The sequence below is a fragment of the Brassica napus genome, chromosome A6 (assembly GCF_020379485.1).
Source record: "Brassica napus cultivar Da-Ae chromosome A6, Da-Ae, whole genome shotgun sequence".
NCBI classification, from domain to species: Eukaryota; Viridiplantae; Streptophyta; class Magnoliopsida; order Brassicales; family Brassicaceae; genus Brassica; species Brassica napus.
Window position 1 is genome coordinate 5,093,795 of NC_063439.1, and position 13,265 is coordinate 5,107,059.

Genomic DNA, 13,265 nt, shown 5'->3' on the forward strand with positions numbered 1-13,265 from the left:
GAGAAAGATAGATCTATGTCTTCCTGCTTCGCTGGAATGTGTCCAGATGTCAAAAGCAGAGAGGTTGGTCTACATATTTATTATTGTAATATCTCTGTAATAATGACTTGTCTTAATTATTATTAGAAAAATCATTTTATAGTTTAATGTTTTTTTTTTCTCTTTTTCTAAGTAAAGAAACAAAATTTAATTTTCTTGTTTTTCTGTATTTCTATTTTAGTTTTTTTTTTACCCATTCTACAATCTACGCTAACGTAAACAAATAAAAGAAATGAGGAAAACAATTGTATTCGTTCTTATCTGTTAATTAAATGGGTAAGACAATGATATGAGTTTTACATTGAATTGCCCACGTACTTATACGAATCCATTGATATAAAACGTTAACGAGGAAAAGAAACAAAAATATTCAACAATTTCGACAAAGATTAATAGTTTAGTGGTTGTAGGTTCATACATGTCAAATACGAAAGGAACATCATATTAAATAGTATGCGTGTGTTACTTATACACCGGAAAAAAACGAACATTTTAATTGACTAAAGTAGAAGATTAAGAGATCAACGATTCAACTACGAAACTTCTTTCATTTTTACACGAAACTAGTAATTCCTTGTTCCATTTTGATTTTTACATCCGTGTAATTTTTTAATATTACCAACTTTATTTTCTCTGCTCAGCCTGCCTCCCCCACCCCAAACAAAATTTCCAACTTAAATTGAGCAAGAAATATTGAATTAAGAATCTAACAATACTAAAAGGGAGATATACTCAAATTAGAGGATGTCCACCTCAGATTAAAAAATCAGCCAATCAATAGGTGACATGTAAGCCACAAGAAAACGTTTTGATATCAGGCTTTCTCGAAGACATTTTGACATATTATAATGTTTTATTTCACGCCTTGGCCAAAACTTTCGGTAAACAGACCGACTAATCCTCTTCGTCTTTCCATTTACTTCGGAGTAATCCTGCAGTTTTGATCTCTTCATTACTCCTCTGTAACAGCGGCTTCCCACATTCAAGTCATAAGGCTTCATTATTGACTGCAACAATCGATGGCCATGCAACTGTTACGAAGCCTCAACCTCAACCTTATATAGACCTCTATTCAGAGACTCTTCTCACCTAATTCACCATAACAAAATATTCACAGCAGCATATGGCTACCATTGCCAGATTGCCAGAACGGAGAAATCAACCGGCATGGCTCTATTGCTCAATTCTTCAACAACGAATCTCCTGGCTAGGGAAAGGCGGAGCTCCGATTCTGGTTAATCCATATCTAGGAGACTAGGAAACGAAGGTGGCATGTAAGCCAGATACGGCTGTCAGAAACTGATGTCATAAAAGTGGTACGAAAACTGAAGAGAAAAATGGTGAGGATATTATTGAGAATGCGAGGCAGAGATTTGAGACAGATAGTGATGTGTGAGATGCCCTTTCGCCGGAACATTTCTGTGAAACAGCTGCTAATAGTGAGTAGAAAGAATGTTTTAATTTAACGTGAGTTGAAACAGATACATGGTTGTTGCAGACTTGCAGTGTTAAATTGTTAATGACTTTTCCACTTCTTTTGATTTTACAGATCCTGGCTTTGCGTATAGTTCCTCCTTCTTATACCTTCATCGGATACAGATCCATATCCCATCGGCTTTCTGGGATTTTCGAGGTTTTGTATAGTGTTTCATATTCCTGGGGTCATTCCCACATAAAAGACAATTGTCTCTCCGTTTGTAAGAAATTTAATCTGATCTCTTTTCAGCTTTTGAATTACACTGCTTCTCGAGGATGACAGTTTCTAATTAAATTGTGATGGTTCACAGGACAATAGTATCACAAGAAGTTACACTAGACTCGGATTATCAAGATCGACGAGTGGTTCTTGACTAAGCCTATAGTCTATTTACAATGCAAAGGAGAGAAGAAAACAGTGTTCCTGATCTGAAAATAACAAACGTGCTTTATATTTTCAGAGGCCATGAATCATGGTAGGTTCGTATTTCTCTTTCGGAATGTAGATCAATCGTGAGACAGCTGGTTTCTTGCTCATTTTTGTTCTGATTTTTATATAGCTAAAGGAAGAATTTTCGACATCTGTAAAGTTTTGTTTTTTTTGTTTTTTTTGGGGTCAATTGTAAGGTTTTGTTTTATCTTGACCCAGTGCAAAAAAGGCTGCATCTTTCCTTCGTTCTTATCTATTGTCCAATGTCCTTAGGATTGAGGTATTCTTACTGCATTTCTCCATTATAAAAGGCGACTAGATTATAATAGGTTGCCTTATTTTTAAGGTCATTATCATCACTGTCTTTGTGATATATCTGTTTTGGTTTTGCTATTTTCAGCCACTAACCCAACTTTAACAGAACAAAACGCTAGAGATGTGGAATCTATGAGGAAGACAGCTTTAGATATGATACATTTGATGAATGAAAATTTTGTCCTTCTGATTTCACAGCTGACACACACGTCTAAGAAAACAAATTCAATGCTGTTTTTCTCCGCCATGGAGCTCCCAAGTCAGAGGTGGTGAGTTTCCAGAACCAGTACATCTTGAGCAGCCTTTAGGATCATTTCATTGCAGTGAAATACTATCTCATCCGACTAAAACAAAACCCTTCCATGTGTTTCTCTGTTCCTTCTAGCTTTACAGTTGAATTATGTTCCCAAGGTGAATGTGATTAGGAACATCACTTGCCTATTTTGCATAGCTGAGCATACATCCCTAAAATTGTCAAAACTCTCTTTCAATTTTCAGCATCGGATGCAGAAGGTAAATCAGTTTTCTTGGACAGTTTATTTTGATTTTTTTGTTTCCACGCTGATGACTCTCCCGCTTATTTAAGGAATGATAAGTTGGCTGTTTGTTGGATAGAATATGGTATCCTCTTTGATCTAATGTGCTCGAGTTGATATGGTTTACTAGGTAAATGACCGAGAATGATCCACTTGGGATTATCCAAGAAAATCAAGAACGTGGTGCCAAAAAATGTGTTTGAGAAAGCAGAAGAGGCGAGGGATCATCGGTTGGTGGATGGATCTTGGTTAATGATGCTTTCACTTCATATAAGCCACACCATTGACTTGAGCATCCTGGCATGGAATCTTTGGCAGATGAAGAATGACACTCAAATTCAAACGTAGAGAGGTAATACCAGATTGACTATTAGCGAAATGAATTTGTTGTATATCGTATCTTCTAATGACGATGTTGAACAAGAAAAACACCATAGTATAAATATCTATTTATCTTATGTTGGTTAGTCTACCATCACAACATAATTAGCTCATCAATATTTTCGAAATTCATTCATTAATTTTTCTCTAACTGTTATAGGAGGTAAATGAAATACTGTCCCCAGAAGCAGCGGAAGCTGCATATCGCAATGACAGGTGGACAAATCAGATCCAAAGGTTTGCCAAAAATGGTTGCTCAAACGCTAGCCCTTTGTTCAGCTCTTTGCTCAGTTGGCGAGTGGGTTGATTGCCTCATCTGCATGCGAGGTGTGGGCTGGCAACATTGAGCAAAACAGAGAATATGAAGCGTATTACATGATCAATTGAAGGCGCTTCCTGTTTCCGTGTTCTACAGCTTCTTAGCTCACTAACTTCCGCTATTGATGATAGCAATACTGGAACCGAAGAGGAAACAGAACACGAAGAACAAACATTGTGAAAAAACTAAATGGTATTAGAGTTCCTCAAGAACATAGCCAGTGTATCAGTATGACTGAGTTGCAGCTACAACAACCAATCCAATGTAAACCCCGGTGATCATGCCCTTGGGGTCTCTTCTTTGCCCCCTCTTTTTCAGGAACTCTGAGGTTCCTATTGAGATTTTCTTTGTCCAAGTGAGAAAATTCCAACTCCATCAATATTACAGCAGAATCATGCAAGTGTGATTGGCGGAGAAGTTACGTATGCGATCCCCATAAAATATGAAAGGACGTCTGAATGTGCAGCTTTGAGTTGAGGAATGTACTGATGCTGGTGCTCTTACAAGAGAATGAAAAAATCAGTTATTGTCAAATAATTATAGTTGACGTACGTAAACAGTTACGATTAAATTATTCTAAATAAAAATAATTTAAATATATATTTTTCACCGAGTACTTCAATTTTATGGTGTCATATTATTAGGCTAAGACATCAATTTATCATTTAACTATTTTATATTTGATGAACATATAACTGTTTTTGGAATTACAGATTAATGAATAATTTCATCATATTGTTTCTTCTTTATATCGGAACTACAAAAAAATTGATTAATAAAGTTTGATGTGCGTACAACTATTAGATTACACTGAATCATAGAGGTTTTCCAAAAAATTAAAGTAGTATTTTATTAAGTATAATATGATCGAGAATTGGCTAAAATAGCTCTTTCATGCCAAATACTAATTTTGTTATATACTCCATGTTACATAAAGAGTGTTATTTTAAGTTTTTTTTTTGGTATCAAAAAATTGCCCTCCTACAATTCCAATAATAATTTTGAACATTAATCTATTTTTCATCGTTTTGAATAACTAATAGATTTTGATTAAATTATTTTTTATTAAATTAATTACACATTAAATAAAAATATATTTGAGTATTATACAATTAAACCGAAATAAGTATAATTTATTAATGTCAAATGGTTATGTAATGGAAAAATGTCACTCTATTTCATTTTAATTGTTGTTTTAGACTTGAACACACAGATTAAGAAAACATTTAATTTTACATATATTAAAATAAAAACATCACTACCAATACACTTAATCACATTTCAACCAATAAAAAACAAGATTGAAATATAAAATCAATAAATTTTGTATTAAATTATAAAACGATACTTATTTTAAAAGAAAAAATTAACTTCACAACGATAATTAAACTTAAACGCTTGGAGTAAAATTTATTTATATTTTGTAGTGAAACATTAAATAGCTCTTTGTCGGTGACGAAATAAAACATATGGCAAAGGATACTTGTGTTTCTTGGAAATATAAGTTTTGTATGCGTTTGGAAATATTGAGTTCTTTGTTTTAGTGGAGCTAGGGTTGTTTTAGAGCAGCTCTAACCATGACTGATAACACCAAATTCTATACAACATAAAACAACACCAAAACTAATATTTATATTATTAATATTTCAATTTTATGTGATTTAGATTTTATGTTTATTTATAAAAAATGGTTATTTTTGTTATCACTCTTTATGTATTTTATTTGTGTTTCTTTTAGTTAGTTTATATATTTATTTATTTTGTCAAATATTAATTAAAACTAAAATATTTAATATTAAAACTGAAAATTATATAATAAAGGTTTAATAATGTAAAAATTAAAACAAAATAATATGATACATTTATTTGACTATAAGTTAAAATATCAATAACACTAATCTACATATAATTAAATAAAAATAATAAAATATTATTTTAGTATTTTGTGTGATAAATAGTAATACATTAAGTTTTGTATAATACTATTCACAAAACACCAAATCTGATGAGATAATATCATATTTTGTGTAAATTTATCTCTAATAGAATATTAGATATTTGGTAAGATTATATCATATTTGGTATTTCATTGGAGTGAAATTATACCGAATTTAATATTTTGGTGTTTCATTGAAATTGACCTTACAAGAGACATAGTACAAAATTGTTAGTCGATAAATTGAGATAGTTTGCAGATTCACTTATTTATAGATTTTATTTCTACCATGTTGTAAGGGTTGACGATATTTTAGTATGATGCTCACTCAACTCTTACATGTAGAATTAGTATGAACTATTTAGATGCATTGTATTTATAAAAATGATTTTCACATATATAAATACATCTTATTTATAGTAAAATATACGATAGACATAGTTTTGTATATTTCTACATCAACAAATTTTATTTAAAAATATATGTAACAATAAAATTCAAACAGTTTTTTTTTCTGTTTTTCTAATATTACGGATACTGCACTATTTCTATAAAAACATGGTTACAAACTAAAACTTTTCTCAGATTTTTTTCAGAAATATTCAGACAATACTATGGAAGATTTTATTAACTTGAACAAACAATTAAAAATAGTACAAAAGATAAAACTCGAAGAAAATAAAATAAAGGAGATAGCTCAATCACAAGAAGTCGTTTATTAACTTGCCAACTTAATCCAGTCCTAACCAAGAACATTTTTTCCCATTAAAGAGAAGTATTATAAAAATTTATACCGAGACAACATCGTCAAGCTATAGCATGTCAGAACATCAAACCAAAACAAAATCAGCAACGTAATATAAATTATAATAAAATAGAATTTATCAGTTCAAATATTTAGAAGAAAACAACTCTAAACTATATATTGTCATATGTTTTATTGTCTTGGACATGTAATTTTTTGTTGCAAAATATGAAAGAAAATAAAAATTATAATATATAATCCGCGCGAAACGCGGAAAAAGAACCTAGTAATCTATAGAAATACTCCAGGAACACGATAACATGAGCGGCCAGCGACTAGTTTAAAAGTTGAACTAAAACTTCTTTTTGGCCTAAGACAACAAAGAAGTTATATTTGTTTGTTAACTTTTTAAAATAAGTTATAAATCTGACATGAATATAATTACCGTGATGAATCCTTAAAAAAACAAATGTTACTCCATCTTTTAAATCTGTTTTTAAAGGATGTATATTCTAGATTTTTCACATATATTAAAAAAACTCATTAAATATGCATTGTTTTTTGTGAATAACAATTTTTCATAACTTTTAGCCAACAGAAATTTAATAAACACCATTAATTTTTTCAAAACTTACAATTTTTCATAAAATCATACATTAAAAAAGTAAAAAATGTATTTTTTTGAAACAATTTTTTTTTAGAACATATATCTTTTAGGAACGGAGGGAGTATTAAACAAGACGTACACAGAACCTTTTAAAAGCTTAGTAGCCAGAAAAATCAAATCAGGTAATTTCTCTAGTTTGAACTTTGAACCGTTGATTTGATTTGGCCGCTCGAAATATGGAACTTTAAATTTACTGAACGTATATTAGTTACCGGACCATATTCACGAGACGATCTAACTCGAAAGATGTACTTTTAGTTTCGTTGGGAAAACTAGCTATGCAATTAAATTATACAATTAACCACTTATTAGTTTGGTCAAGCACATGAAACATTTGTTTAAATAGTATACATTGTATCAATCACGATAGTGTGCAAAATACATGTGAGAAGTAACGAACCAGCCCCGATTTCTACAAGATTTTTTTTTTTTTTTTTTTTGATTTCTACAAGATTAAACAAATTACTATAACACGTGAAACCTCTTCTAGCCACATACCAATTGCATGTGGGACTGAAGGGATTGAGAGTTTTACATCCTTTCACGTTAAATCACCAAATCGGAAAAGACAAGAGATCTTGTATAATTGTTGGATGTGGGAAAAACTTGATCCACATGTAAAATAACCGATAGGTTTCTGGCAGGCACCACATGTTCTGGCTCCTCTAGAATTAGAATCTATTATCTGTTGCTAGACAAAAATCCCCCATATATAAAAAGGATATGCAATCAATCAATCACTCCATCTTATTGGCATTACTCGAATTGTAAAGAAACCGAGCTACTCCATTGCCATCAGAGAGCTCATAGTTCATTTGTAGACTTGTAAGAAAGAAAAAAACCAGAAGTTTCAGAACAGACAACATGACAATGATTGATTTTACTTCAGCTTCATAGGTCTTTTTATCTTATGGTTCAAGTTTCAGACCAGGAACCGTGGTGAACAAGACACGTGAAAACGGAAAGAAAAAAGATAAAGCAAACAAAGAGGTTAAGTAACATGGGAGTCTAGCTCTCTCTCTTATTGATTTAAAGATCCGTAGGGACAAAGGGAAAAACTTCGTTTTAGACATTTGGAGGTGGCCAAATCTTCCCAAAGAGCTCTTCAACGCGTTTCGCTTGGTTCGCATAACCTTCCACACCAGCTGATAAAAGCTCCACTGATGCAGGACCCATAGCTGAAGCCAAGCTCAGCTGGTCCCATTTTACCAGCTAAACCAGAACCAAACCAAAAAAAAGTATTACACAACGGTTTAACTAACCAGAACTTTAGTCTCAAAAACCAGAAGTAACCTCTTTGTTGGGGAAGTTGTAGTGTGTTGCGGTCTCAGGAGAAAGTTTCCGAACGAACGAGTATTTCTCATCGTCAGGAACGGCTGGTGAGTCTTTGAGAGATTGCAATACCTTTAATGGCGCAATCACATAATCAACCCTAAGGGTAACATCCAGAGTTAGAATGAATACAGAACAAACAAGTCTTGTTTCATTTACAGTTTTTGAGTTTTACCCGAGAAGACTGAACAAGTCCTGTTTGTTTCTGACAGCAGCAGCCATTAGCTTGGACTTGTAACCATACTTGTGAATGTAGTTATACGATCTTCTGACCAAGGCCAAACCTGGATCTTCCCCGGATTTAACCGCAGTTTCAATCTCGGCATCTCCTGAATGATTGCGCGCCCAGTCCTAAAGAGTTTTAAACATTAGCTTATAACTGACAGTTTACTCAGAGCATATGTTGAACAAAAATGTTACCCTGAGGCGACCGACGAAAATCTGAATGACAGAGGCACCGGCTTGAGCGGCTGCTGCAGCTTGAGCAAAGCTGATGTTGAATGCAAAGTTAATTGGTGAAGAGAAAGAATCAGACGTAGATGTATAGGTTCAAGGGTACCTGTAAACGAAGGTCAAGTGCGTTTGAATTCCCTCGGATTCCAGCAGCTTTGCAGCTTCAATACCCTATGAGAGGCGATGATAAGCAAGATACTAACTTTGCTTAAGTGTTTGCTGAAGGACACTTACTTGCCAGGTTGCAGGGATTTTGAAAAGCAACCGGTCGTGAGGTACATCGATTTCATTGTATAGTCTTAAAAGATCATGAACCTAACAACATCATCACATCACATTACATGTCAAGAGATTTAAAGATAAACTCTCACTGTTAGAAACTACCTTCCGGATAATGGCGTTGGTGTCATAAGCAAGACGCGCATCCACTTCAGTTGAAACACGACCTGGAACGAGTTTGACAAGATCTCCACCTACATTCACAATAGCCTGCAACTTTTTTTTCTCATCAGAAATTGGACACAAAAAAAGCTTTGATCTGATAAAAAGACCTTGAGGTGGGGAAGTAAACAGGTAAGTTGTTAGAAAATCAACCTTATCGAAAAAGCAAGAGAGTTTGGACTCAGTGGTATCAAGGCCCGCACAGGTAGAGTCCGCCAAAGCCATGTCCACAGCATTCTAATCATATGATGTAAAAATAGTCAATCATGAGAAGATGTTCTACATATCTTTCCTTTAAATGTCGAAATGCTAACCCGGAAGATTGTGTCGGGGAGACCGCAGATGCCAAGGAGGAGAGCAGAGCTAACAGTAGCTGCAGTTGGTGGGAACCTGCAGTTCAGTTATATACAACAAACTTCAAAAAGTATTACCACAGAAAATTTATCCTATTGCCAAACCAAAGAAGGAGAGTTTAGAATAAATAAAGCCTAGAGAGAATCTCTGACTCTGAAGAAGAGAGATATGTGTTACCTCTCAAAGTCATCGAAAACGACAGTATCAGGAACAATCTCACTAAAAGCTGATACAGCATCGAGCTCATTGTTCTCACCTGTAAAACATAATTTCATCAAACAATTGAAAGATCAAAGAGGTGATTCCATTCCATACTTTAGATGATAATCAATTCTCTTTCAAAAGAAATATCAATCAAACTGATGAGAGAGACACGATCATATAATAACAATACCAGCTCCGAGAGATGGAGAAGATGGAGAGGAGGAGGAGGAGGAGGAGGAGGAGCTAGCGGAAGCGTTAATCCGTGGAATCGATCGCCGGAGAGTGAAGTTAACGGCGGGAGGAGGAGGAGGAGAAACGGAGAATCCGGCGGCGACCGTCTTCCATCGTCCCTTCTGCGCAGATACAAGATCGCATCAATGAGGTACAGAGATAATGTATTGAGTAACCAAACGGAGAGAGAGAGAGGGGTACTTGGATCGAAGCAGAGAGAGCTGCTGCAGAAGGCGGAGATTGCAGAGAGTGTGTCATGTTTTTTTCTTTTTTTCGCTTCACTTGGATCGATCTGACCGAACTAATATCCAAACGTTGTCATCTTCGGATTAAGATGGGCCCCGCCTTTTTCTTCCCGACATTACTCAATGTCTATTATGAAACCGAAAACTCCCGCTGTGACAGAGGGTTTGTGTTCCAACAACAAAATCAACAATTGGCCATCCCACCACAAAATGAAAAATTGAAAATATAAGGTTTGGGTCTCACATGAAGATCTTCAGCCCATTTCTTCTCTCCTCTTAGAAAATACGTTTGTGTTCTTTTTCTTTAGAATCATATGATCATTGCTTGTGATTGCAAATTTCTTACCAAGATCAGTTTCTTCTTTCCTAAGGTTCTTTTAAACTTTTTAAAAGAAAATACAAGATAATTCTGGTTAAAACCAGAATGGAACTGATCCCTGATTGGTCGGCTTTTAAAATAAATTCAGCCTACAAGTAAATTGAAAAGAATAATCGATTTAATCTTAGGAAAATTGCACTATATATACAACAAAAAAACATCTCTCTCTCTTATTTTCTCTTCATATCTCTCTCTACTTTCTATCTCAAAATCTATTTTTCCATTTTTTGGTTATTTGGTAAATAAACCATTAATCTTATCTGCTTTTTAAAACATTGTGTATAAATTTAGGCCTTAGTGTAACTTTTTTACTAAGTGTTGTCTTGAGTCGTAAATATTTTATTGGATTTTCTTTTTGAATAATGATATTTTCTATGGAAGTTTTAAATTTTTTAACAATTATATATGTTTTTATTTTGATGTAATGTATGTTTCAATTTAAAATGTCATCAAGGTTTGTTTTTTTAATATACCAGTAAGTTCCTAGATTTAGTGGGAATTTTTATTAATTAGATTTTTAAAACTTACAAAAAGTATAGTATTAAAACATATAGAGTGTGATTGTATTACATTTCTAGAGTAACTTTTTACTCTACTTTTTTATTTACTCCAGCTAACACTAAAAGTATACTAATCAGGTGAAACTTTTTTTTTTTTACTCCATCTTCTATTTAGAAAGTGGGAAACACACACTAAGTTTTACTCTGTATTATGCTAGAGTAATAATGTTTCCAGTCATTTTTTCTTTTCTTTTTTTGTTTTCACCATTTTTATTTTTCACCTATTTCCACTTTTTTTTTAATTTACTCCTTTTTACTCTCTACATGTATCCAATCACACTCATAGCTATTGAATTATTGGAGCACAAATTAGATTTAGTGGGTCCATAATTGTAGTGGCAACTGACGCTACGAGTGATGAGTGCGCAATCATGCAATGACAAATTCGCTTTTTCCTCCTGGAAAGGCAGAGTTTCGTAAATGTTCCTCGTACTATTTACACATTGATGAACTCATCCATATAATGATATGTGCATTATATGGATGAGTTCATCAAGGCTTTTGAATTTGCACCAGATTTCTTATTGTGTAATCCAAATGTAATATTAGCAATTAACCTTTTGAATTTGCACCAGATTTCTTATTGTGTAATCCAAATGTAATATTAGCAATTAAATGTAATCTAAAATGATTATTATGGACTAAAATGATATGTTAAAAACAACTAAATAGTAATATATCAATGAGTATTTAGCAAATCGTCAATCCACTTATAACTTCACCATAAAAAATTGATGGATTTGTCAGTTATAATATACAATCACTATTCTTTAGATTCAATTTTGATGTACACGTGTACGCGACACATGGTGTATACTTGGTTGTGTCCTCATATTGCTATGTTTTTGTGGACTTATGTTTTTGGTAAATCACTTAAGTTCGTTGGTGGAAAAAAAAGTTTTTGTGGACTTATGTACAAGAGGTAGAACATTTTGGGAGATACTTAAGTAATGAACTGAACAAATCACTTAAGTAAACATACTTATACTGCTATGTTTTGTGGACTTATGTACACATTCCTTTGTGTACATGTGTACATGGTGGTGTGTACACAAGGTGTAAAAAGTTGTGTATGTACATAACAATATAAGTAAGTAGACAATGGCAAAATGCCAATGCCAAATCTGACACAATATATAAAATTTTGACTAGTGTAGTCACCTAATAGATATAAATGTAAGCTATAGTGTCTATAAATTTGAAACAAAATAAGCGAAAAGGCATGTGGTTATGTTGATGGTGTACATATGTACAAATGAAAATGTGTGTACACATGAAAATTGATGTACATATGGATAAAAAGAACACATGAACAGCAAAAACTTAATAGTGTAAAACAAGTTAGTGCAATGTAAAGATGGTAACATATGCATTACAATATAACTACATGAGATTAGGTGTGTAAGAAATTGTTATATTTATGTAAATGTGAAAGTCATAGAGCTACTCTAAAAACAGTACATCAATAAATTGAAATGAAGTGTACAAATGTACATATGAGTTTGAGCACACATAGACACATTACTGAAATAAAATTCGTCTCAGAACACAAGTATAGAGAGGTACACTATCTACATGTACACCAAAAATCAATGGCCACATGTACACCGGAATACGAGTATCCACATGTACGTGAGAATCATCCTTAGTGTATTTCTTGACTTCAAACTTTTCCTCAGTCTCTTGGGAGCAATGTGGATTTTACAACTTAAAACATATCTATCATCCCGTGAAAATTTACAAAAGAAGAAAAGGATGTAAATCATAACAGAAAATGGTGGCGGAGAAGCCATAGAACGATAGCCTAAGCTCATAAGACGTCGGAGAACAGTGGTTGAGACGACAAAGAACGGTGGAGGAGACACCGGAAAAGATAGCAGAGAAGAGAGCATAATACACATACGGAGGGGAAGGCGCATAGAATTTACTGTATTTCCGCTGCCGTCTAAGTCGATGTCGCCACTGTCTCTGCCGTCATACATCTTTAACATCGTCTTCATTTCTTCTACATTTCCGTGGCCGTCGTATTTGTCACCGTTGTTGTTGTAAATGGTGTTGGTGTGCCACGTCCAAAATAAGCTTCACAACGGCGGCGATGAAGCATCACCACCAGTCATCACTCTCACCGGGGGTAGGTAGAGTCGGATATCTGTCGCGCCGGAGCCATCGCAAAATGTCGTCACCGTTGATGATTTTTTTTTTTTGGTAAAATGTTAAATTTT

General features: G+C 33.7%; 1 protein-coding gene across 1 annotated transcript; it reads right to left on the reverse strand.

The window, feature by feature from the left end:
- Window positions 1-7,573: 7,573 nt before the first annotated feature.
- On the reverse strand, window positions 7,574-10,300 carry LOC106376238 (transaldolase). Its single transcript, XM_013816306.3, has 12 exons — window positions 10,061-10,300; window positions 9,819-9,981; window positions 9,602-9,680; window positions 9,385-9,460; window positions 9,224-9,307; window positions 9,014-9,118; window positions 8,864-8,944; window positions 8,736-8,800; window positions 8,597-8,666; window positions 8,352-8,527; window positions 8,138-8,276; window positions 7,574-8,056 (listed from the first exon to the last, which is right to left on the reverse strand). Exons 1-12 carry the CDS (start codon window positions 10,115-10,117, stop codon window positions 7,910-7,912), a joined length of 1,242 nt encoding a protein of 413 aa, XP_013671760.2. The 5' UTR covers window positions 10,118-10,300; the 3' UTR covers window positions 7,574-7,909.
- Window positions 10,301-13,265: the final 2,965 nt, after the last annotated feature.